Here is a 27,517-nt window from a genome sequence, read left to right on the forward strand (position 1 = left end):
CTGGAGTCTGCAGTAGTGCAGTAAGCTCCTCAGTGTGTCAATTTTCTTCATTTCTCGAAGGCCGGTTTTGGAAATTCAAAGTGCGCTAACCTCCAGGGACGCAAGTATGCGCAGAATTTTTTTGCTCCGAAATCAAGTGTAGGGTCAGCACTAACTACTACAGTCGGTCTGCACGTGTGCGAACCTACGCAGGGCCTTTATTTTGAGTCATAATTGTAAAATTTCCAGTCAAAAAACCGGAGCTGTGGTAAGTCTATGGGCTTCTCTAGAGGTATAGACAAAGTAAAAAATAATCATCTTAACGATTATGAAGACTTGAGAACCCACATGACCTGTAAAAAATGCAGTATTCATATTCCCAAGGATCTGAGGTCTGCAGTAAGCTCCTTAGTGTGTCAATTCTTTATTTCTTGAAAGCCGGTTTTGGAAATTCAAAGTGCCCTAACCCCCAGGGACGCAAGTATGCGCAGAATTTTATTGCACTAAAATCAAGTTTAGGGTTATGCTGCCAGCGCGAGAGGCTCACTGGCGCCTACAAACCTAAGTGGATACGTCACGCATTGCACAATGCTTGAAGTATCCACTTAGGTTTGTAGGCGCCAATGCTCGTTTCGCGCTGGCCGCCCGCCCGCCGTGCGGCGGCGCCTGAAGCAACTATTTTACAACAGAGGTGTTGCACAGTATTATACGAAATTGAACGTATTAAGAATGACAGGCATCCTTTAAAAGTACAGATCTTTCCTCAGAAAATAAATCAAGATACTTATCGTACACAGGAAAAATCTAAGAGCCTTTAGCTGAGGCAAATATAGAGGTTTATCCGGTTCAGGTATAACAAGGTGGGAATTTCTGGAAAGATAATTAAGTCCTGTTGCACCATAGAGGTGTAGAGAGTTTTAGTGAATTTTGTCTCATGGAATTGACGCTCCCCCATTTTTACCAAAACTCTCAACTATATATTATTCTCCGTTGGACCAAACAGACAAAACAAAAAAACAAGCAAACCCTCATTCTTCCAAGACATTATATATGTATTGTCATCCAAAAACGTCGTGAGCAATTGTCGTTTGTATTTACATGTGGGCCAATTAACTTTGGGTCTCAACTGGCACGTGGACCAAAACTCCCGTGCCGAAAAAACGCGTGGACGCAAATTACTGGAAAAAACAGGTGCGCGGACAAAATATCGTTCACGAAATATCCTATAACCGGAAGGTCTAATGAAATCAGTAGCGCTGATGTTCATAACTCATTGTCGGCAATGTACATTCATGTTACAAGCTGTAAATTGTCGCTTCTCGGGCTAGCAAAACGGTATCAACAGTACTAAGTGTCTTAAACGTTAAGACGTCTCGGTCATTCTCTTGCATGCAACTATTTTAACGCTCAGGAGCTGTTTTTGCCTGAACGGTCAAATGAAGGCGCAGATGGCTCCGTGCCGCGACGATTTGTCAAGTGATCGATCAAGGTCATTGGAGCGATTAGACAAAAGTGGCTATCGTCTGTCGAAATAGTTGCACCTATATAGAAAAATGACCTTCTGCAATGCTACTTTCATAGAGTCCCCGCTAAGTTAAGCATTCTTAGACTGCGACTACAGGAGATCGTGCGACGTCAGTTTAGCATTGAAATTAAATCCAAGAATGAAGATGGCGGATCTTCTGTTGCAGTCTAATTTATTTGGCGTGGACTCCAGCAGTCATGAACCCCTGATCTGCACCTTTCGTGTATACCTGCACAGCAAGTTCGAAAGAACTTTATTTTCTCCCTTATTCTTTTTTCAACGAATTACTTTCTTTCTGCCTTTGGAGTGCAGTAAGCATGCAAAACCGGCAGCTTTGTACGAGGTGTTGAAGTTCGCCTGTGCGGAGCTGGCCAGCAGACCGTCTCTGTCTCCGTCGAACTTACACGGGAAGAGCTTACTCTTACGAAGTCGCAATTAGTCGGAAGAGATGAGTCGGGCGTGGACACCTTGTGTGGGACGAGCCAGTCTTAGCATTCAGATTTCAGTACCGGCAGTTGTTTATTTTCGCGGTCTACGCCCCCCCCCCCCCCCCATCCCGTAGCGCTCCGACACAGACAAGTGTTTACAAATCGCACATCCACCTCCCCCCCCCCTCCTCGCGTGATTTTATGATCCATGACCCAACACCGATGTTGCTGAGGATTAAAACGAATATAAAAGCAAATAATAGATCACTGAAAAACGAGGGTTTTCTTAAATTATACGGTTTAGTAGTGGGTACCAAGCAGGGGTGACTGTCCCCTTTGTTTGTTTGAAAATCGCGCCGAATCCTGCTAGTAGCGAGGAAAGCGGGAGAAGAGTGAAAATAACCTTTTTTAGAGCTGAAAATCTAGTTTGCCTTCTTCTCTTGCTTTATCCTCACTAGTTTTAAAATCGCCTCATGTTTTGTCGTCCGACTACTTTTATGGAAACATGGCGTCCAGTCCAATATAGGTACTTACATTAACATCTTCCTCCTTTCGAGGCTTTCAGAATAGCAATATCCGGCTCAGTTGATTTCTTTAGTTTAACTCAGAATTGCAAATTTTTTCAGTGGGCAAAGAATAAAATGTGAGTTCAATTTTACGATTCTTTTTTTACGATATAGTTGAGTGAGTATCGTATTAAATCCACCCTTTTCAAAAACTGACACCATTATTCAAATAAAGGCCCACGTAGAATTCTCCGCCTCTGTTTAGAATCTTTTCCATTTTGCAAACAGGAAAATTCTCTTCATGAATTAAGTTGTTTTAGGAACCACGAAGCGAATGACATTTTCAGCATTTGTTCGATTCAATACGCGAAATTTCGACAGAAAATATTTGTAGTTTGAACTATCAAAGCTTTTAACAGGATACCACAGAGCATTGCAGAGATTTGTTCGTTCTTACATCATCGATTAAAAATAATATTAAGTATATCCTCGAAGCAAAAATCTTCGCGTGAATCTTAGAACTCGAATGTAAATCGAGTTCAAGGGGCCATCCTTAAATTACTCAACGCCCTTTTTCGGAATTTTGGACCCCTGGAACTCATCCCTCCCCCCTTCAAAAAAAGAACTAGCTCTCAGTCCTTTCTGTTTATTCAAATCCACCTAAACGCACACATAACTGCGTTCAAAAATCTTTAAAAGTGACGTAATTATCCGATTGAAACATCCTATCTTTCAATTTCACGATCGAAATGGGGATTAACATCAACGAAAGGTAGATGTCACCCCTCTCACGATTCCACCCAACATACCCCGGCGGAAGCTCCGCCGAAAGTGTCCTGTTCTTTGTGACATCCTCGGAATTCGCTCTTTCCTGCCGCGAGATCCCGCCGACGTTTATCTGGCAGGAGCTCCGCGCGAAATTTTAATTCGCTACGCGGAGGCGTCCCGTGAGAAGAAAAGAACTCAATTTTGGAGGCAAGTTCTCATGCGTCCCGCTTGTTCCTGCCTCGCTTCCTCCCGGTTTGCTCTTACGACTCCTTGTTTTCGCTCCTCTGTTTTCACCGTAACCTGATTCTCGCGCCTTTTCGCCTCAGGAAAAATCAATCTCCTCCCGGCGTCTCACCGGTGACGTCGTGCTACCAGGAAGGAAGCGTAGCCCTGAAACATTCGCTCGAAGCTCTTTTGCGTGCGAAATTTTAAGATTGCTGTATCATGATAATCATGGAACTTTTCTTGAGGATGTGTGCTATTTTATGGCCACGCTCTATTTGTAATTCGATAGGTTTAGGGAGCAGACGTTGCAACCGCGGAATGCAGAATTTGCATGAAAAAAAAATTGATTGCTTCGCCTGAGAGTGCTTATGAGTGACCTAAGAGTGCGGGATTTTTTTTAAAAAAAATTCAGATATGAAAAAATACACAATAGATTTAAAAGTGAGAAGAAGCCACCTTGTGACGTCGACATTGGCATATCGACGGTGAAACTACCAAACCACGTATCTCGGTTTGCGACGTCGCAGACTTCCTGTCATACTTTATTTTTTAAATGAAAACTACTTAACATCCAGTCTTGAAAATTTCTGTGATTTTTCCTCTTTGTGCGGAGAAAATTCCGTGAAAATTTCAAGGAATGATATCGATTCGGTCTACTTCAAAAAAATAAAATGCGAGCGTAGATTTTTAAACACCGCCAACGAGATACGTGGTTTGGTAGTTTCACCGTCGATATCCGGTTTAAACACATGTATTTTATCAGATTAGTTCATTTAGTCATGTCTCCTCAAATTGAACCGCGTTTAGCAGAAAGGTACCAAGCCAAATCAGCTATTGGAAAATTTAACTGGGCAATTTAATCTTTTACAAGAGAGCGTTTGTGCGGATTCCTTTGAAAATTTCAAGGAATTGCAAGGAACTTGCTCCTTAAATTCACTGAAATTTGCACGAAAATTCGCACAACCGTTTTCAAGTAAAAAATTAAATTGCCCAATTAAATTTTGCAGTAGCTAATATGGTTGGTTCCTCTCTGCTCAACGCGACCCAATCACTGTTAAATTTTTAAATCATGGATATCCTCGTGCTCAGTTGTTTTCACCATAGCATATTTTCATCAAATTTTAGACACCTGCAAATTATCCACTAACAATAAGATACATTCCCTCATCGGGACAACGAGTAGAGACGCATAGTTGAACACTCAGCTGCCACTGATAGGATTTAACATGAGCTGCGTAGCGCGAAACGCGAACATTACACTCTCGCTCATGAGTTCAAGTGTGAAGAAATTTATTGTGCGTTGCTATCAAGTACGACAATGTAGGACACATATCGCATTTGACATTCCGTCTTCTTGGAAGTATGAGCACTGCCATTCAAAACAATTCCGCGCACGTCCCTAGGCAGAGCGCGATTTTTCCCTAGCGTTAAAATAGACGACTTCCTTAGTGTTTCTCAGGATTCTTCCAGGCGATGCGGACAGCGGAGGCGGACACCCGCGGGGGACGAACAGCGTTCGGGAGTCGGGAGCCATAGTGCGGGCGTAAAGCCTCAGATGCCCGTAAACTCGGCCTATTTAACATATTATCACTCGTCGGTAGTCGAAATCAGAGCCATTGCCCTGTCGAGACAGGACCCGAGACGTTTGGACATTTGTCCTGGGACAATTGTCATTCTCCAAACGTGTGTTTCCCAACTCTATAAATGTTAATAGACGCACTCTGTTGCCGAATTTACGTCCTCTGCGCCGGTCTGAAAGCACAACCAAACTCGGACCTTTCGCCGTCTCAATTCGACGCAAAAAAGAATTCTACAAAATTTTATAATGCGGAAATTACACTCGGATTCGAATTTTTTACCCTTTTCATAAACGGACGTATATTTCTGCCAGAAGGAACTGTAGACGAGTGAGAAAGATAGGGTGTGCTCGTTGAAGCTACATAAAAAACGATCTTAAAGTGGGCGTGACTCCTTGAGAAAATAGGAAAGACGAGAAAAAATACAAACAAAAGAAAAAAAAAAAAACAGCTTGGATCTAGAGTCCGGACTCTTGAAAACATCGACAAGAAAAAATACTCTTGATTCAATCAGATTTTTACTTAAATCAAAAGGAAATCCGCTAATTTAAGAGGCTGGGTTCTTGATTTAAGCAGAAATCCGATTGAATCAAGAGTATTTTTTCTTGTCGATTGTTTTCAAGAGTCCGGACTCTAGATCCAAGCGGTTTTTTTTCCAGTGTGGGCATCCTTCGAGTGGAAAGCGGGATTACTATGTCCAACGGAACTATGTGCCAACTGTATACGGCACTCATGAGCCATGGGCATGTAACAAAAGCGTTGTGGGCAGGGCTCATGAGTTAATGACTCCGACGCGGAGCCGCGGCGACGGCGGCTTCATCGCTGCTGACGTCACTGGCGCTTTACAATTCCCATTCATTTTCACGACCCTCGACCAGCGAGCACACCCCTTCTTTCCCGCCTGTCTTTGGTTCCGTTTGGCAGAAATACGTCCAATTCAAGATGGCGAGCAACGAGAAGTTTGAAAGCGAGTCGTCGTGTTGGCAACCAGGCACGAGGAGGCAAGACGCACTAATTCCTCCATCGTCGGCGGCTCGGCGGGGGCGGCGGCGATGGATCTCGGAGACGACGCGACTCAAGACGATTTTGTGTGACCCGATCAGGATCAAAGGAGGAGTGAGCGGGATAGGCCGCACATGACAGCCGACTCATCACGCATGCACGTGACAGAAATTCAAACACCGCGTGCGCATGCGCCGCTGATACACTTTCTGATCGTCACATGCGTGCCCGCCCCCACCTCGAATGGGGTGATGGCCTCATAAGTCTCTTTTTCGCCGACCCTGAAGCCGGAATGAGTCCTCGGATGGACCTAGATACGATCCATCCATCCATGAACACCGGCGATTCTTGGAAGTTTCCCCCATTTGAACGTCAGTAAAACAATCGATTCTAGGTGAGACAGGCTGACTAGAATCGATATATTCAATGGCTTTAGATGGAGCAGTAACAGTGTTACTTACTTGCTGGAATTGCCACTGTCCACGAGTCCATATCACTGGCTAGTTATCATCACTGGTCAGTTAGAATCATCATCAGGGTGTCTAAGTCGCAGGCAGTCAGCAATCTCCGACAATTTGAAAGCTTCGTACTTGTCAACTTGTCAAATTTCAAACATTTACAATAACATCGACATAGCGAAGGTTTCTTTAGCGAAGAAATTTAAGGCACGACCTCAGCTTGGAACGCCTTCAAATCCAGCGATACTCTCCGCTTTGCCTAGGGGTTAGTTTAGTTGCTTAACCTAACCAAACCCAACGCAGATTATTAATCACATTTCACGAACTCGCGAGTGTGCTAGCTGGTACCATGCATTCAAGAAGAAGGGATAACGTACGTTTGAATTCAAAGCATAATAATCACTACTTCTTATCTCGTTTTTTCACTTTAAATTTTTTTAATTTGTTGATTCAACACGAATAGATTGCAATTTGCCGGCGATTGCTAATTGCCTGCGACATCTACAAGTCCGGAATTTCCGGAAAGTCCGGAATAGCACTGATTTTGAAGGGCGGTCCGGAAGTACTGGAAAAGTGCGGAAATTCCGCAGAAGGTCCGGAATTTTTTCATTAATTGTCATTTTTGTCGCAACTTGGGCGAGAAATTTAAATTTTTGGAATTTATCGATTTTCGTCAATTGGAGGTAGGTACTGAAAAAGTACTGAATTTTCCTGTGGAGGAGGTACTGAATTTCTTGGGAATGTACTGCAAAAGCACTGTAAAAGTACTGATTTTTAGCCAGCTTGTTTTAACAGACACCCTGACCATTGTTTCAAAATGGATGTTGCGATGGTCCATGACGATACTTGGATTCACCAAGTGTAAAATATTCAAATACAGAGTGAGTGGACGAAAGGCAAGTCGTTGAATCGATGGCAACGTCTGGATGCAACTATTCGTGCTCTATGGATGTGCGTGTTGCATATGGATGAGAATGAAGGCGCGTGAGCTTTCTATGCGTTCCAAGCATGATGAAAGTTCTTGGGTTTGCGGCTCGCGTCTACAACTATCTCTGAATTTCTGCTGCGCTTGGTTAGACTTTCTGCTGCATTTTATTTTTACACGTGTGAAAAATGTGTTTTCCCTCAAACTTAGTGGAATGAAACGCGCACGATCTGAAATTTTGCCCGTATTGCCACACAAGCGACAAGTCAGTCTGAGCCCTCCTAAAAATTTAAAATTATATTAACTTACCTCCTGCCTCTGGTTCTTTTAAGACATATTGCAAGGGACGTGTAGAAAATCAGCTTTCTTCCGAAAATAGGACGCATTACTATGCTTGTTAAAGCACCCCGTGAAATGTGGATAAGAATTTCATAGCAATACATTATTAGTGCAAATTGGGTGTTTTATAAGATACTATCGGCTTAATAACTCTAGCTGCTTTCTATTTCTCTTCTTTAAAGTTTCAGCTAATTATTTCGTTTAATCACGCAAGTTTGAATTTTTCCTTTTGTTAGTTTTGCAGTGTGATGAGCCAGATAAGGAGTCGATTTTCCATTTACTTCCCTCTTTCATTCTCCTTGAGCGAATGGCAATTCTGTATCTTGAGCTCATAAAGATGCTGTTTAATACTGGGTAATCACGCTACGGCTATGCTACAATCGATGAAGGGGAATTTAAAGAACCAATTCAATATACACTTTAGCTTTTGCAAAGTTTCTATGACGATAACATTAGAAATGTTTAAACTTATGAAAAGTACCTGTCTCGTTTTTGTGAACTGTCCCTTGAAAAGAATATGTGACTTTAGAGTCAGAAGCACGTGAGCTTTGTAAAATATCAAAGGGTCCTGCTGCCTCCTAGTCATAATGATGTATTTTTGAACTAACAGGGGCTCATACAAGAGCTCATTCTTCCTTTCGCTCAAAAAATGGCGACGCAGTATCTGACGTGTTACTGAAAGGCTCCTTTGAATCCGAGAAATAAGGACGGAGGGAATCCTTTGAAAACAACGACCATAGAAACCTTTCCAAAGATAAAGACCTTGAACTGAGAGAGCAAGAGGAAAATTTACAATCATACTTGAGCGTCATAGAGCCTAAATTTTTGGGAGGTCTATCGCCTGCAATGAGAAGTGTAGGTAGACGTGATCTCCATAGTTAATTCCATCAGTGGCGTGGCGTGTTTTGCGATATAGCGATTGATCTGCCGTTTGAACCTATTGAAAAGGATCGAAAATGGGGTGTTCGCAACGAATACCTTAATAATCGATTCTTTACCATAGCTTCAAATGAGAAAATATCGATAATCGATCATTCACGCCTCACTACTGAATACCATTTATTACTCGCACTTAAAATCTGTATGAGCTCGCTCGAAATTTCCCGCCAAGATTGCCCTTGAGGCTTTCCGGTGATATTATTTGTAATTCTGTTAGAGGGAGCTTGGTATCGCGGTAGATGGATTGCGAAAAATCACTCATAATTCCGGGAGTAGTCATGTTACTTGGACCGCGTGAAGCAGAAAGGAATTGATTCACATCAGCCATTGCCGAATTTCATCGAACAACGTATTTTTCTACAAGAAAACGGTTGTACGGATTTTTTTAAAAATATCAGGAAATTTTCTATAAGTCATCAAAGATTTCCCCTGAAATTTTCTAGATAGGTTTCATCCCCCTTCTCTCGTAAGAAAAGAAATGTACGATGAAATTTGGGATCGGTTAATGTGACTTTTTTCCTTTCTACTTAATACGGTCCTTTTTTGTGCTGCTGGAAGGGTGACAGTTTCTCATAAAATCAAAGAATACCAGGAAATTTTAAGACATTTTACTTAAATCCAAAAGATCGAGTAATTTTGCAGTCCAACCCCACCATTTTTTCATCCCACTGCGATAATTTTGAAAATTTTGCATAGTATTTCAGTTGTCAAGGACATCGAGTAAAAAATTACCGTGCCTAACGTCCTTTGAAAATGAGGGGAGTTCATGTTTGAAAAAATCCTGTTAAATCAGGAAATTTTAAAATTCAGCAAAATTTGCCCTGTCCTAGAATAAAAACGTTCCTCACTCAAATGCCGAATTTTGGTTCAATCTACTAATTAAATTATTGTCAACATAACTATTGACACCTATTTATTGCCCGCTCTGCGAAACAAAGATGCAGTGGCTACATTGATCAAATGCCCCTATATACAGGGTGATCCGAAAGTTTCGCACCACCAGCACCAGGCATCGAACGAATTTAGGTAGAGACTGGAACTTTTGTGAGTGCTCTTAGGTTTGAAAAAAACAAGTTTTGGGGCCCCACACAAATTTTAAGGAGATCACCCCGAAGAGAAACAAGCACCCTAGGGGTTATGAAGGCGGCGCGGTACTTTTAGATCATCCTGTATTAACAGGAGTAGGGGCTAGAAACAAGCGTTTTAATTCACAGACATGCCGTTAGACCATCAGTTTCCGGCGCAATCAACGCTTAACGATACGTCAATTAAATAGTAGCGTCGATAGATGTTTTACGAATCTTACACTGCCGTTTTATCTTTGGTCCCTCTCGACTGGATAGGCCGTAAAAAACGCCGTGCCTCGCGATTTCTCGCCTTGTATCTACTGTATTATTAACTTTTAATTTTCTCCCTTCCTATTCCCCGGGTTTCATCCCCGTTTGGAACCTTCAGATTTTTAGTCCTCAGTTACAGCAGAAAGGCTTATCAATGCGTAGAGAATGCTGAATAGAATAACGGATAATCCTCGTGTGTTCCAAACATATTTAACAAAATCAATTTTTACTCTCTCGCTTCCCTTGCAGGTGGAGGAAGTATTGTCATCGCCCCCTCCCCCCCCCCCCCAAAAAAATAATAATAAAATTGAAATTTCATCATTTCTAGGCGTTTTAAGGTGTCTAAATTCGAAAAAACCATTCTTGATAAAATGTGTCTCCGTCCGTTAGTACCCTTTTTCTGTGTACAGCCAAATCTGAAAATCTATTTATTCAATTTCATTCAAAATTTGCATGGAGGATTATATCTATGGTCAGGGCCGGATTTAGGGGGTGGCCACATGGGCCGCGGCCCATGGCGGCAATTTTAGGGGGCGGCAAATTTTGCAATTTTTTAAATGTAAGTATTAAAAAGAATTGGATTCAGAAAAAAAATTACAAGCAAGAAAAGGCGACAAAATCTCTCATTTCCAGAGAGTATAGTAAATTCTAATTTTGTCGTCTTCCGGTGATACAAGAGACAGAACCTTTAATTAGTCGAGTCTGGAACGACGCGGCGCAGAGAGCAATGATGACGAGGACTTGAGATGAAAAGGAGAAGCCCTCGGCGCAGCGGTCGGCATTTAACACACATCAGCGCCTACAAAACTGCATGAATACTTCACGCATTGCGTCAAACACAGCGCGGTCAGCAGCGGTCGACGTGAAACGCATAGCGCCTACAAGACTGCATGAATACCTCACGCATTGCGTCAAACACAGTGCAGTCAGCGCGGCGCGGTGGCAGAAGTTAAAATAATTAAACCACATTTATGTTTGTTCTTTCATAATTTTTTTGTTCATTTCTTATAAATGGAAGGCCTTGTCCACACAGAGATAGGTTCACAGAACTTAACTTTCGCGCAAAGTTCCGTGAAATTTTGCTAGTAGTGTTGACAGGGCTTTCGCAAAAAAATGTTTCCAACACGAGTAAACGCGTTTTATGCACCCCTCCCCCTCCGGCACTTCACTTGATAGTTTTTATTGATGTTTCAAAACGAATGAGAAAGGGGTGGCAAGTAGATAAAGCCGGCCCTGTCTATGGTCACCTTATTTTTCACTCAATCCGTCGACATACAGCCTCCATACTTCCGTGCTGATAAAAAATGCCGAATGAACATTCGAACGATGCCTTTTCTCTCAGGAAATATTTAATTTTGAGGAGAGTCATGAATATGTTTCCTTGAAATGTTCAGACGCTTTGAATCGAATTACGAACGAAATTCTCCGAGAAAAACCTGTACGGATTTTCCTGAAAATTCTTAATTTGTCTAAGGAGATTTGGCAGCGTCTGAAGGCTCATACGGCGTTTTGCCTTAGCACTTTGGTACAGTTGGACGTATTTATAATAATAGGAACTACATCCATTCCAATATGAGCCCTGAGATCCGTAAGAATACATACATGACAAGGCTCACGTCACAATAGATGTACTTTTTTTTATCCGAATACGTCCAGATAATATAACGCACTGCAAACAAATATTTCTTTAAATGATGAGTATTTGCCTTTCTTCTATCACCTACTGAAATGTTTTTTTCAGCCAATTAGACGTGCTTATGTCTTGCCCGAGACACAGATCTATTCAATGAGCTAAGTTATGGGATATTTATTCCATCACTGTATCCTTTCTCCGACACAACTTTTCATGCTCGCACGCACCGGTGGCATCGCATTGCCAAATCAGACCAATTTACCGCTCATTTGACAGCTGATTTCTCAATGTTTCTCGCAATCTTGCTACGCTGTCGGGACTATCGCGGGGGCGAGGGGTGTTTGTGTATTTGCCGCACGTAGCAGCGCCAGTGGACTGCAATTAAGGGGACACTCATAAATGCAGGCTGAATTCAAACGAATTAAATTTGGAAGCGACCAAGACGTCTAACGGCTCCACCGGTTGGGCCGATCCGGCTCCGGTACAGCCGAGAGCTCGACTCGCGCCAAAAATCGAACCCGGGAACAATCGTATTCACGGTTGCCGATGATTGGAACATTCCATTATACTGCCGCGGTAGCGGAGATAGCAGTAAGTGTCGAATTTTCGAAATCGAGTTTCTTCAAAATCCGTCTAATCTCTTTTAGATGAAATCACTGAAATAGCTACACTGGGAAAAAAAAACTCATTGGATCTAGAGTCCAGACTCTTAAAAACATCGACAAGAAAAAATACTCTTGATTCAATCAGATTTTAGCTTAAATCAAGAACCAAGCCTCTTAATTTGAGCGAATTTCCTTTTGATTTAAGCTTAAATCTGATTCGATCAAGAGTCCTTTTTCTTGTCAATGTTTTCAAGAGTCTGGACTTTAGATCCAATGTGTTTTTTTTTCCAGTGTAGAACAGCGAAATTCGTCTTATCCTCATGAACAACAGGTAATATAATTATCCTCGATATCTACTCACAAAAATCGTCGTTGCCCTCACAAAGGATCGTAACTCCATTCCGAAGTTGCGACATCGACTCAAACTTTTCAATTTTCTACAAGAATGCAACATCTACACTGAAAAAAAGGTAGCTTGGATCAAGCATGATAATTCTTGAATTTGCCGCGAAGAATTTTCTTTATCTTGCTTTAAGCTGACTTTTTCTTGATTCAAGAAAAATAATGCTTGGGTTAAGCAAAAAAGTAGCTTATATTAACCAGCAAAATTCTTGATTTAAGAAGAAATACTTCTTGGCGGCAAATTTAAGATTCTTTTTTTTCCAGTGACAATCTTTGTCCAAATTTTTTTTTTTGATTTTTACATGAGATCTGAAGAAAAATCGGTGAAATTTTCAATTCGAAAAGCTTAAAATTCTCCTGGTAAAAAGACAATTTGTGAGGAGAAATTTGGCAGCATGGAAACGGAGTTACGTTCTTTTGTGAGAAAAACGACGAAATATTCGTCGAGCTCTACGGCCCTTTCTTCACTAAGCGTGTTCGACGCTGACCAAATTCTTTCGAACCAATTAATGTTTAGAAAATCTCTAATTTTCCCGATCTTTTTTGGGGGGCCAGTGGTGGACCAGAACTACGTCAGCGAGGTGAACAACGAGTACGTAATCCGGGGCAACGCGGCCGTTTTCAAATGCAGCATCCCCTCGTTCGTCGCCGACTTCGTCCACGTCGTGTCTTGGCATCTCCTCGTCAGCGACCAACTCGAGACCACTCTCCCCCTCCTCTCTTCCACCGCAGAAGCAGACCAGCAGACCTTCGGTAAAACCTCAAGACACCACCATCGGTCCTACCCCGAATCCCTAAATGGACTGAATTTTGCAATTTGGAACTACAATATCTGACTCAGTTTAGAAACGACGTATGTACCGTCAGTTTTCCTATGCACATGAGTGTTTCTACGGATGGACCAGAAATTGTAGTTCCTAATCGCCAAGTGTAGTCCAAATCATCATCGGACGAACCAAAAATAGCCGCGCGGGAATGAGCAACACCCATTTCCACGTCTAAAATCGGGAAAAAATAAATTCACTATAGACTCTTAACACGTAGACAAATTGAACCGAGTTTAGCAGAAAGGGGCCAAGCCACATCAGCTACTGCCAAATTCAACTGGGCATATATTTTTTATAAGAGAACGTTTGTACGGATTCCTCTGAAAATTTTAAGGAATTTGCTTCGCACTATGCAGAAAATTCACCGAAATTTGCACAAAAATCCGCTCAACCGTTCTCACGTAAAAAATTAAATTGCGCGAGTAAATTTGGCAATAGGTGATGTGGCTTGGTCCCTTTCTGCCTAACGCGGTCCAATTAATCCGCCTCCAAAGCTGGAGCATCGGTCAGTGGCTGTTGTTGACCGACGAACGTGTCGTGCGTGTTGCATACGCAGCGCGGCGGTCACGGTGATCGATTCCGACGCTGGCCGTAATCTGCCGTGATTGGATTTTTGGTTCGTCTTTTCCTTCCGCTCCCCCCCCCCTCCCCCCTGGTCCCCGGATTTACGTTTAAGTCCGCTGATTGAATGAGTTATTTATTTCACCCTTCTTATTCCTCAACCCTCGGTCTACAGCCCTCTTGGGATTCCTATCGCTGGCGTTGTCGATTTGACCTCACAGGGACTCGATCTCCGGCTGTGTGCATCGATTAAATATTATTTTTCAGCCGACATCGATGGTTTCTGTGAGCTTGGTCGTTTATTTTCCTGTCACTTTTCTCTCCGGGAAATCCTATATGTTTGTTTTTTTCCAGCTCCTCCCAATATTTATGTATAATTGCCACCTTATCCGCTGAACTAATTTAACTTCTTGACACCTCAAATTTTCAGATGTATTGAATATCGAATCAATTTCGTCCCTATTTTATCGTGATAATTTACGTTTTAGCGTGATCCTCACTTTTCTCTATGAATATGTTTGCTTGGATTCTCGAAATTTCAGCGTATTATCTGATCATTAATTGTTAATTTTTACAGTTGTAATTTTACCAGATAGGTTTCAAATCACAACTTCCCTCTTTTTTCCATCGTGATTTTGAGTCGGAAAATTCTGTTCACTATGGTAGTCAATTATTAGGGGGAGGTTTCGGATTTTGGAAAAAAAAATGCATCCGAAAGGTCGCTGTAACGATCAGAACCAAGAAGATGATCGTCAACTCGTCCCTTTGCAAGGAAGCGTATTTTCAATCTGATGAACTCAGTTTTTAATGTTAAGGGGTTCAAATATTCAATATCTACTATTTTTTTCTTCGTTTATCTCGTTATTTCTATACCTTATCAGCTTAGCGCTAACTTTTTTCATCACTCATTTCACGTGTATCGAAATTTTTGTTTTTCAATGATACCAGATAGAATTTTTCGTTTGTTTTTTGTAAAGGAGGAGCACCGACAAGGGGCGTTCAGGGCCCAACCTGAATTTCATTAACTCCACGATTTTTTCCTCATTGAAGGTCTAAATTTCACAAAAAGCATCATGATATAGTCATTTTTGGTCTCTTTTCGGGTCTAAATCCGGGCTGAACAGAGGTTTGACGGCCAATTTTGCGGAAAAATTCGGATTTTTCGGAATTGAACCGCAAACCTGAAAAATCCACATATTTTGCCAAAATCGGCTTCAGACCCATGTATAGGCCAATGCCATACCCGAAAAGAGGCCGATTGTGATCAAATCATGATGTTTTTCATAAAATATAGACCTTTATCGAGCGAAAAATCGTGAAGTTTAGGAAATGCCGCTATGGTGGGCCCAAAAACAGCCTTTATCGATACACCCCCACTTTAAGTTTTTGGTCGAGTACCTGATGATTTGAATTTTGGTTTGATCAGTGGTGCACCAGTACTATAAACCTCCTTTTTTAGTTTTTGTCGAGTACCTGATGATTTGAATTTTGGTTTGATCAGTGGTGCACCAGTACTACAAACCTCCTTTTTTAGTTTTTGTCGAGTACCTGATGATTTGAATTTTGGTTTGATCAGTGGTGCACCAGTACTACGAGGCAGAAGTGGTGTCGGAGTACGTGATCCGAGGGAACACGGCCGTCCTCAAATGCAACATCCCCTCCTTCGTTGTCGACTTCGTTAAAGTCGAGGCTTGGCTCTCCACCGACGGCGACGAATACGTCCCCACGGACAACTACGGTAGCCCCCACCCTCGCTCCGTCTGCCCCCCATCCCCAAGAGTGAATGTGTCCGAACACCGACGCACTGCCTCAACACGACACCAATTGCGCAGCCCCGTAATGAGGGGTTGATTGGCTTTTAGGGGTGATTTCACGATAGCGGGATTAGTCGAGTCGCCGGTTTAGTTTTTGGCGTTTTCAAAGATTTACAACAATTTAATTGAAGAAGAATACATCTGTTGTTGCAAATCGTTTAAAATTGTGACCCTGCATTGCTTCATGCAATAAAATACAAGGAATTGTCGTTGCAAAGACTTTTAGACCGATGTCAGTTATTTAACCTACGCCCCATTTTAGGGGTCTGAAAGTCTTAGCTACGATAATTTCTTTTATTTTTTTGCACGAATCTTATGCATTTGTATAAATAAGACGATTTCCAAAGGCAATTATATTCTTTATCGATTAATTTGTCCAATTGCTTTAAAATTACTTGACAATGAAATTGGCTACCTTCCCGTTATCGTGAAATTACCCTTAGTCTGCTCGGTAGGAACGCCGATTTTAACTACAGCATTGCATCGAGTTCAGAATTTTAAGTGGAAATAGCGTATAACGTACAATGCGAAAAGCTAGGAAATGCGCCCTCACAGAAATGGCTTGACATTTTCGATGTCGATCAAATGACAAACCAAACGGAAAAACATCAATGTTTTAATGTTACGTATCTCTCCATTGTTAATTTGCACTACTCATATTTTTATGAAATGATTTACTCGCAAAAGTGCTGCGAAGAAGGTGGAGCTCAGGATAGACCTCCTCCGAAAAAAACACAATTTCAGAGCAAAATGTTTTCACAACAATGTTTCCACTTTTTCGGTCCTGATACGAGTGTGCCAAAAAGCCCGAAGAGATCATGCATCTATAATTAATTTACACTTGTAGTAAAGAGGGTAAATGAAGCACTTTTGGAAAAATAGGATAAAATAACCATCAATCTGAAAATTTTGTAATATGCTCTGCTAATCATTGATCGCCTGTACTTTAGTCACAAGGAACTTAATTAATTTAGATAGAGAAGAAAACGCATGCTTTTAGTTTTTCTGTGTCAGGTTGAAATCGGCGAAACATTTAAAAGCGATCGTTATCGCCTAACGTCTCTACAGTGTTGAGGACAGTGTGCGGTGTCGATGTATGTCTGTAGGGAAGATCTGTTTGCGTGTACAAATTGGGTCAATTAAAAATTCATCCTTTCTATGTCGATTAATTCCCCTCCCGGTAACCTAGATCCTAGCTCATCCCGATGAAGTCATCAGAATAATAAATGGAACATTCTCAGGATTCCCTAATTGGATTTGCATTCAGAATCTCAAGTTCCAATGTTTATTTATTTTTCCTTTTCCCACGTCTCTGATTTCTTAAATTCTTCTATATGATTTTTTTTTTTTTTTTTTTTTTTTTTTTGGGGGGGGGGGGGTCTCCGGTGTTCTATGTAAGTTTTGAGACTCCCTCTCAAAAACCTTCGAAAATATTTCTCTCCAAAAGTTTGCAGGCATACGGTGTTATTACTATTAGCACCTCCCATACAGCCGCGCGGAGTGTAGTAGTTGTGCGAAAGTTTTGGTCAATGTGGCATCGCCGTCGCGACTCAGCTACCGGAGGTCGACAAAACTCAATTTTATAAATCATTTAAGCTATCCTTTTTTCCAGCCTATATCACGCATCGAGTATTCTATATCGCAACAAATATAAATATGCGCATTTCCTCGAACCAATCATTTTTGTAAATTTAGTTAATTTTATTTTTTCTCATTTCATTTTGTGTTTGTTACTTTTCCGAGCAATGTCCAAGAATTACGTAAGGCTTTTAGAAAATTGCAGAAATATAATCTTTCGGACCCGACTCAACAAACAAGTGACTAGTGTAAAGTAAGATTCAGACATGGCTCTGTCTTAAAAACAGAGGAACAAATCCCCCCAAGCGCACGTATAGTCCTGAAGAATGAGACATTAAATGAAAGAAAATACTTAGCAGTCGTGGCTTGGAAAAAAACTTTGTAACCAGAGAAAAGTCGACGCCAAAATTTCTGCATCTATCTACAATGCATCAAACTGAACTCCAGACTCACATATTCTATTTAGGATCACCCATCAATCTGTTTTCAAAATTGAACTTCCTTCCGTCGTGAGATGTCTCTGTTCTGCGGGCTGATTGTTGAAATTGATAGACGAAGCTATAGACAAAGAAGACATAGGGAGTATGGAGCGATTTTATTGGTTGAAATCGGTGATTCTCATAGACTAAGGGAGGAAATGAGGGACAAATTTTCGAGTCTCTCGTGGGCTGCCGTTAGTTAGTCTATTACCTACCTTCTTTATCCATTGCAACCACCCGCCTCCACCAATAGGATCCCTCCACATCCTTTTTGTATTCTTTGTCTATCACTTTGTCTACCAATTTCAACAATCGGCTCGCAGTTCTTCATGGTACCATTCAACGTAAGACTTTACTCTCCAAAATTTGGGACAGCCTTACGTAATTCAAGGACGTCGTTCTCTCTTTGCTGAGCCAAAGTATACGATTCCGGAACAAATATCTAACCACTCTCTTTGAATTGGCAGTGGTTTCGCAAAACTACTTGACGGAAGCGGAGAACGAGTACGTGATCCGAGGGAACAGCGCCGTCATGAAGTGCAAAATCCCTAGTTTCGTCGTCGATTTCGTCTACGTCGAGGCCTGGATCGTAGACGAGGACCAAACCCTCACTTACTCGTCCACGTCCAACGATTTCGGTACCGTCCTTCGCAAAATAAAGTCCCTTCAGATCCCTCTTCGGGCTGCGTGTGTGCGTTTGCTGATTGTGTCGAGCAGAGACAATGAGTCGCGCTGCTCACAGAATCGTGTTTAGAGATGCTTGATTCTTGTAGACTTGCTTAAAATAGTAAGATCCGATCAAACAGGAACTTCCCACTTTCAATATTAACTGAGAAATCGCGTTTTGAAAAATTCGGTTTATCACGTCATCCACCGCGGTTATGCATACCATGATCTCCTCCAGCTTCGATTCATGGACCGGTGATACACACATTTGTACTGGTTTCTCGAACCTAACTCAAATGAGAGCAAGGTGGAAGAAACCAAGGGTGTCGCTACTGCTATGGATGACGTCACAAACCGAATTTTTCAAAGCGCGATATCTCGGTTAATATTGAACACAGAGCGTTGCTGTTTGGGCAGATCTTACTATTGAACAGCTCCTAGCTAATCTGCAAGAATCAATAAATCAAAACACGATTCTGTGACCAGTACAACTGGCCCATCCATATTTTAGAGACTCCGCGTTGGTATCCTCCCTATATTGTAAAAGTTACTCTCAGAAGTTAACCCTCAGCATTGCCTAATGATGATTGGTGACCGGGGAGTTGAGTAGTTGGTGTGGGGGACCCAAAGTATTTTGCAAAAATTCATCCTGAAAAATGTTCACGTCGACACTATTCAGTCATCTCCTGACGCATTTTATGCTCAGCAAGTTGCTCATCAATCATCATTACGCGAAAAATAGCGTTGACTTCCGACCTTAACTATTGCCTCGCCCGATCGCATTGCTTTAGATTGTTAGTACGGGGTGTCTAAAATATATTGTCTCTGGTGTTGAATCTTGAGCTTTTAGCTAAAGGTCGATTGTAAGATCTCCGATTCCACTAACCTTCAGTCTTACACACTGATGGATTCTAAGGCTGAATATTTCGTGGACCTTAATGGTCGTGCAGGTGACTCTTACATTTAGTTTTTACTTTAGCACGCCCTTATTAGACAATCTTACAGTCGACCGGCTGAGTACTTCCTTCTTCCTTCTCTGTCCTCCTCCCAGTTCTTTCTTCCTCTGCAGAGTTTCTCGACGCAAGAGAAAGATAGCGGACACCGGTGATGGATTAGTCGTTGATATGAGGCACAGTGAGTTGAAAAACTGTGCCGAACGTCTCTCATTTTAAATATTTTGACTACGCAACATCGTCAGTTTAGGTCTTAAAATTCTTACTCGTTATTTTTCCGTGGCCAACTTTCATCTATCTTGAAAGTTTTTGCATGGTTTCTGTCTACATTTTCCCCAGACTCCAGACATTTCTTGAGCTCTGAAATGCCGACAGGAAGACATTTTCTTTTTTTTGTGTCAAATTTTCACAACCCTAATTTTTCAACGTATCATAATTAGTCTTCAATTGGTCTGTTCAGTTGTCGCGCAGCCGTACGAGGCGGAAGCGGACAACGAGTACGTCATCAGGGGCAACTCTGTCGTCATGAAATGCGAGGTTCCAAGTTTCGTGGCGGATTTCGTCCATGTGGTCGAGTGGCTAGACTCAGAGGGTGGCCACTATTTTCCCAATAAAGACGACTACGGTATAAACTTAGCACTCCTTCCCCTCTTTTACTGAGAGAGTGCGCGAATGTTTGTTCATTTTTATTTTTTTATTTTATTTATTTATTTTTTGTGGCCCTATTCACCAATCCAACGGAATTCCAATTCGTACGCCGAATATTCAGTTCGTAATAAATCTATTCATCGATCAAGCGCGATTAACCAAGTTTCAAAAATCACCCCGTGTTTGTTTAATTGTTTTCTTTCCTGTATCTTCCGCTACCTCTTTCCCCCAATCCCCGCGGCCTGCATATTTTCCGTCGATCTCCAATGGACGCTCCTATAAAAAGTCATGACAGCATTGCGTTCCACGACTATCAATAAGTGACTTTCGGTTCTAAAAAAAAATAACTTGGCCTTCTTCCGTCGCGATCTCACTCTCTGATTATGGAAGTCGCGAAATTAGCGTTTTCCAAATTTCTTGTAGGTACAATTTTAAGTCAGGGAATTTTATTCTTGAAAATTGTTTTAGACACCCTGGAATAATTTCTAGCTAGTACTATAGGAAATTTTCGGTCTGTTCTCAGTGGTGCACCAGTTCTACCAAACTCGGGTCATCGACGAGTTCGTGCTGCGAGGCAACACGGCCATAATCAAATGCATGATCCCGAGCTTCGTGGCCGACTTCGTCCAAGTCGTCGAATGGATCACCGACGAGAATCAGTCCTTCCCCATCGATATGGCCAACGACGTCAATAACTACGGTAAACCTCCCGAAATTCGCGTCGTCCCCGGCTTGTCTGCGAGTTTTCCCCGTCACCCCTCTCCCTGTCCTCACCCTGTAGGACCCACGCTTGAACGAACAGTTTTCCGGCTCATTTTATTTTTTTTTTTGGATCCAAGACCTTTGTCCGGTTTTGCGCAGTCAAGGAAAACATAAGTAGCGTTACGAACCGAAACAGTGCAATAGACAGTAACCGTAATTTATAATTGTTCGGGCTATGTTAAGTTCGGATTTTATGCAGGGTGTCTGGTGTCTATTATTGGCCAAATCCAGAAAAAAATAAGGAAAATCAATATCATCAGGGAAGTCGGTCCTTGATCAAAACATTCTTAGTGCCTCAAGCGTTTTTCAAAAATTCGATTCAATTCATTATATATGTTGATTCGTTAAATCAAACGGGTGTCAATTCTTCGCGCAAAAAATCAAGAAATTTCATTTAGAACACGCATATCAGGCAAAATCTGTGAAAATGAAATTCTAGTAGACATTCTGAATGTTTCAAGCGGGATTTTTTATCCTCGGTCATCATGGGCGGAACCAACGGGAGGAGAAAGGGGGGGGGGGCTCCCTCCTCCTCCTAATTCTACGTGGTCCCTTCTCAGGAAATGTGAACAGATTCTAAGTAATAATTGAGTGGGACCTTTATCAATTTTAAAACTTGATTATGATGAAATTTTCGGTTGAATAGGTCAAAATTGCTCCTGAGACGTCTCGATGTTCAGCATCCTCTCAGGGAGATCCCGCGGACCCTATCGATGAAGTGCCTTTCTGTGCCCTCAACCCTCCCCCCCCCCCCCCGACCCCCAGAATTCGTACTGTTTGATGTCCGCGGATGTTAACAACATCCCCAGCCCCACGCGTAGTCGATCTTTGTGTTGGTAATGAGGATCAAGGAGGAAAAATAGAGGCATCGCTGACATAGGAGCACCTCCAACTCTTCCGCTGCGAATTTTCGAATCACGTTTTCTTCCACTCGGGTACCCCCAAAATATTTAATGCTCACACTTTTATTTGCTAGGAGACCCTTGCTACACTCACATGATGTTTCCTGCCATTCGTAGGACATACCTACCGACTAGTTGAAGCTTGAAGATTTTGTAAAACGAATTTTAAAAATGGTGTTTCAGTGGTGAACCAGTACTATGAGGCGCAGGTGTACGACCTTTTCGTGATAAGAGGAAACTCGGCCATATTTAAATGTAATTTACCGTCTTTTGTGTCGGACCACCTGGAAATAGTCGGGTGGGAGGACACGGATGGCAATAAATATGATCCCGTCATCAAGGATTACGGTAAATTTCCGTCCTTACGGCCTCTTTATTTTTATGAATGCACCAAATGCATGTGGTATAACATTTCAAGAAAAGGGAGACAGCACAAATTAACTCCTTAATTCGTTAACTTTTAGAGCTTTTAAGCTCGAAAATTGAAAGCGAAGTCTGAGTACGGGGTGAAAAGTTTTACTTTGAAAGTTGTCTCATCAGTAAAGATTATTCAGAGACCACACTCAGTTGGAAAATGAATTTTTAAGGAGACACAGAGAAAAAAATGTTCAGAAAAATTAACTTAAAGGCACGTAAAATGTTAAGTTTTTTTCATTTTCACATGAAAAAATAAATAGTAGAATGTGTACAATTATTACAATGAGCCACGTTTTTCAACGAAACGTATAGGAAAATCGTAGATTGAAGTTCCCATCAATCAAGAATTCGTCGTGCCTCTGTTTTCTGAAATTTCCTCTTCCGAAATAATTCCTCACCAACTTCTTCATCAAAAGCACCATCACCTCAGTTTTACGAAACTTTTTTCGCCCAATAGGTATGATGTAGATGATACTAATTTACTAACATAACAACGTTATTTGTATTCACAAGCGAATCTACTACGTTCTTCGACGCGTTAATCTTTACTGTTAATTCCTGTATGTACTTAATAATCCGCACGAAATTGATACTTTGCAGGTTAACTTTTCATCTAATTTTTAAGGTACTCGGATTAATATTCCCATGTAAATTATTAAAACTTTCAAGATATCGGCACACTCCAGCGTAGGGAATCCTTTACCTCTCCCGTTTCCTCCCCTATTTCTTACTCTTTCTTCCAATTTCCTCACCTCTATTTGTTTTTGTATGTGTGAGTATGAATGAATGGTCCTCTCTAGTTTTAAGTTTAGTTTGTAAGCCATTAGTAAGACTATTTCATCAATCCTGAATTATCTCACAATTTTCCGCTTTAAAGTTCAGTAATCATTTTGAGACGAGAAAATTAAATAATTCTCTGATTCATAGAAAAAAACGCTCAGTTTTTGTTTCTCGTAGCATCGCAACATCTTTCTAGACGCAAAAGTCAGTGCGGTACATTCGGAAAGTGACGAAGTCTATTCCATTTTTTCTGATGCTGAGCTTATCTTATTGCCAACAGTCGAAACAGTCATTAATCGTTTTATAGAACCAAGAATGTAATAGGTTTTGCGACTAACCGAATGTGTCATGCCGATTTCTGTGTCTTAAAGACTGTAGCTAAATTTTCCTTCAAATTGAAGCGAATGAAGAAATCTAAACGTTGATCGAAACCTATCCATAATGATAAACCTCCTTTTATACCCTGGTAAAAATTGGCGATAGGAGCTGCGTTTAAAAATACCACAGGAATTCTTATAGCCGGCTAAAGAAGGCAATAGAAAATCATATAGCTGGCTGTAGAAAGCGAAGCAAATCATATAGCCGAGCTATACGAAGCGATAAAAAAGTATGCAGCCGGGCTATAGTTCCTATCGCTGGGCTTTACACTTTATCGCCATCGGCTATAAAAGGCTATAAGAAATTGTGTAGAAATTCGTGTGCTTTGGAAATCATCAAGTTTGATACGGAACCACCATAATATTCACAAAACACACATTATATTTGCCTTTAATACATATTTTTTTTTTTCATCAATTAAAATGAGATGGTCCATACAGAGTGAGCAAACATTTCAAAATCATGAGTTGAAAAACGCTGACTCCGCGAGATTAAATATTAGAGCCTAACACAAAGCGGAGCGGCGACGCACTGGTGCCTACAAACCTAACAGGGATACTTCACGCATTGCGCAATGCGTGAAGTATCCCTGTTAGGTTTGTAGGCGCCAATGCGCGTTTCCCGCTCTCTGCCCGCCTCGCCTCGCCACAGCGTGCCACGGCGTCTGAAGCAACTATTTCACACCAGAGGTATTGCACAGTATCATACGAAATTGAAGGCGCTCCAACATATTAGGAATGGCAGGCATCCTTCAAAAGCACGGAGCTTTCCGCGCAAAATAAATCAAGATATTACGGCCCAAAAATAGAGCGGTAATCCAAAAACAGTCCTAGCATCCGTAATAAGTAAAATTTAGCATACACTTTACCGCCTGGCTGTTGCTCAATCGCCATCGGCTATAAAAGGCTATAAGAAATTGTGCAGCCGGCTATAGAAGCTATTGAAAATCTTACAGCCGGCTTTGGGTCTATGGTATTTTGGAACACAGATTCTACAGCCAATTTTTACCAGGGTAATCAAGTGCTACTAGTGAATCTCAGTTTAGCATAATTTAACTTAAATGTTCGATTACTACACAATACTAATTGTATTAAGAAAGTAAAATAAAAAGCTTAATGATCTCCATCATAAACTTTTAGATTTTGAAGTAAGTGAAGGAAAGTTTTAACGAAATAAATGTACTTAATTGACAAAAGAAAAACGTAAGTGGAGATAAATCAACCAAGAGTTTGATACTGAATTACACAATCAAAAATGTATCTTGAATACTAAATGAACTAAGTTCTCCAGTAGAAATTCGTACTGAAAAGATTTAACTTACACTCAAGTTCAGATGCAAAATTTGCGTACTAGGCTATTTAATGTTAAGTATTACTTAAGTTTGTGCTTGTTTGATCTTTCTTCCTATCATAGGCCAGTTCCTCAGTTCTGAGACAGACCTCAATCAAAGTCTTCTGACCTATGATATCGTACTGAGATCCAACTTGCTCAAGCAGAATTTTTCACGTGATTCTAATCGTAATATTTCAATTTTTTCTATTAATTTAGATGGAAAATACCTTGTTTTACCTTCTGGCGAGCTACATATAAAAGATGTCGGCCCTGAGGACGGTTACAAATCGTATCAATGTCGAACGAAACACAGACTGACCGGCGAAACACGATTAAGTGCCACGAAAGGACGACTTGTTATCACAGGTATGTTAACTGAAAAGGAGCAAGGAGTCTTGTTTCAGTGTTTCTAATTACACCATGACTATGGCCGTGTCACAGCATTTCATCCAGAAGTTTGAATCTGGAAAGTAATTTGATTCTCTTGACCTGAAGTCCATCAATTTTTTGAGTGCAAATGTTCACAATTTTTTTTCGTTGAGACCCCATTCCGTGCCTGGAAGAATCGTGTAAACTTGGAAATACACATCGGAAAACCGTGGTCAAAAAGTGGCCTTTCTCCAGGTGAATTCATGAAAATTCTTACACAGGCTTTTACGCGTAGGCTGTTACTATTCACCTCGGCAGCTAATCAGAAACATCCGCACGTGGATGATTTTTAAGTCCCCAAATTTTTCTCTTTCATGGTATAGAGAGTGAGCACCTCTTCAGTTCAAAAAGTTATTAGCGAAATTCTCCATAAGTAGTCCTTTTTAGTTTGGACATTTTCTGTGACACGGTCTAGTTTTATTCACGAATATTTGTGGACTGAGGATTGAAAATTCAGAGCTCTTCAGTAGATACCCGATTTTTATTTTTGGTCGCTGATTTATGAGGATGAGGCTCAGAGGGAGAGAGAGAAGAAAAAGGAGCAAATTATGCGTATGTCGCAAACAATTAGCATACGCCGGCAATTCGCTAGTGGTTGTTACGATAAATCGTAATAATACGCATCGGCATCATTCAAGATGGATGGGTAACAACCTATACAAAAATACGATCCAGGCTTGAAGCGCCTTCAAAATTGTGTGATACTGTACGCGTTGTCATGGAGTTAGTTTAGTTGCCTGTCCGAAATTCAAGGAACTTTCTGCACGCTCTCCTAAATGTGCCTTTTACCACAATGTTTTCACGGAAGTAAAGTGTGTATTTCTATTGAAGCAAAATTATCAGTATATTAATAAGTATTGTTCCTTAATATCTGAGCTTCCTGATTTTCTATTTATTCAGTAGGGGCCCGTTAGTTGCCGGCGATTGCTAATTCATTACCTGCGACACATTCATGCCCTCTTCAAGAAAAAGTATTCTATAAACTTCTAAGACTTTTGGCGTGCCTTTGTCTCGTTAACTCAAAAATAGGATAAAAATAACAATTCTTTCCTGTACAGAATAAAAAGTTTATTGAGAGACGTGTAATCTGTCAAAAATCTGTCCCAGCTTAAAGTCAGTTATAGCTCTGAGTTTTCAAGCTTCTAATATAAAATCTCACAAATTATTGACAGTTAATATTATTCTAAGTGGAACACACAGCCCATCTGAACTTGTTGATGAAGCAGATGAAAGCAAAAGCGGTATTATCAGCTGTTCAGACGAGAATTTCTATTATTATTTGAAGAGAAAAAAGTTCCCTATAGCATACACATTGAGGAATCGTTGGAATGTATGATTCGTACTGAAATTAGTAGACCTAGGAATGTTATGCTTTGTTCTTGCTTCTAGAATTCTAAATTTGTTCAAATGGGTTAGTGTTCATTTAGATTTATGATTAGTAATTAGAGTGTGAAGTCAGTTCACTTTTTCACTTGAACATTTCATGACTTCAATTTTAATTTAATTTTTTTAAAAATAAAAATAGAGGGAGAGAGATAGAGAGAAAAAATTATTAAAGCTGCTTAGTCTTTTTTTCCATTGGAAAAGTTGTAATGCATGCAATACAATTTGGAACTCACTAAAATTCATTTCATTTAAATTGGAAGCAGCAAATGTGAGCATACCTATACTATTTGGAAACCCTGAACTTTCAAGTTTGTTGTTCCTCGTGTGTGCCAATGTAAGGAAGCACTCAGCATATTTTGAACAGTTGTCTTGTAACATTAATTTGACTTATTTTAATTCAATAATGCCTTCTGCAAAAAAAGTCCATGAATGAAATTTTGTGCCTCAAGTTAGTTCAGTCTACATGAAACTGATATTCAAAGATTATTAGATGCATACTTCATGAGATTTACCTCCTATTATCAGTTTTTAAATGTTATATGATGGAAGGCCTTGTCACCCTAAGGCTCTTGTGCTCTTCCTGGTTGATTATTTTATTCAATTATGATTGATTATTAATTTTTTGATTAAAAGTTCCTGTTAAGTCAACTTTACAAATTAGTCATTCAGGTCAGAAGTAATTAAATTACTAATCACTGAACCTTTACTTACATTGGCATCGCAAAGGAAAAATGATGGAAGGTAGTTATTTTATGAAATTGTTTCAACAAAGAGTGTCTTCACAACATTGGTTCTATTGAAGCTCTTTAGTTTCCAGTACTACATGTTTCTATAGTATTTTACTTAGCTACATATCATACACAAGAAAATTAATACAGTGATAGGATTACCATCACGAAGTTTGATAAAGAATTCGAAAATGCTCCGAAACTGGTGGCAAATCAGCAAATAATAAAA

At 40.7% G+C, this 27,517-nt stretch overlaps 1 protein-coding gene across 39 annotated transcripts in view; it reads left to right on the top strand.

Moving 5' to 3' along the window:
• The window catches only part of Dscam1 (Down syndrome cell adhesion molecule 1), a 165,276-nt gene that overhangs the window by 50,268 nt on the left and 87,491 nt on the right, over positions 1-27,517 (top strand). For 31 of the 39 annotated variants that reach the window (XM_072298924.1, XM_072298926.1, XM_072298921.1 and 28 more), the window contains exons 3-4: positions 13,204-13,401; positions 24,962-25,111. In XM_072298924.1, the coding sequence (XP_072155025.1) occupies positions 13,204-13,401; positions 24,962-25,111 (348 nt within the window). Of the gene's footprint in view, positions 1-13,203; positions 13,402-15,612; positions 15,775-18,374; positions 18,546-19,986; positions 20,152-20,697; positions 20,875-22,021; positions 22,187-24,961; positions 25,112-27,517 lie in introns of all 39 variants that reach the window. The other 8 variants (XM_072298952.1, XM_072298956.1, XM_072298954.1 and 5 more) reach the window with 6 other exon arrangements.

Source organism: Bemisia tabaci, chromosome 3 (assembly GCF_918797505.1).
Source record: "Bemisia tabaci chromosome 3, PGI_BMITA_v3".
In the NCBI taxonomy this organism is placed as follows: domain Eukaryota; kingdom Metazoa; phylum Arthropoda; class Insecta; order Hemiptera; family Aleyrodidae; genus Bemisia; species Bemisia tabaci.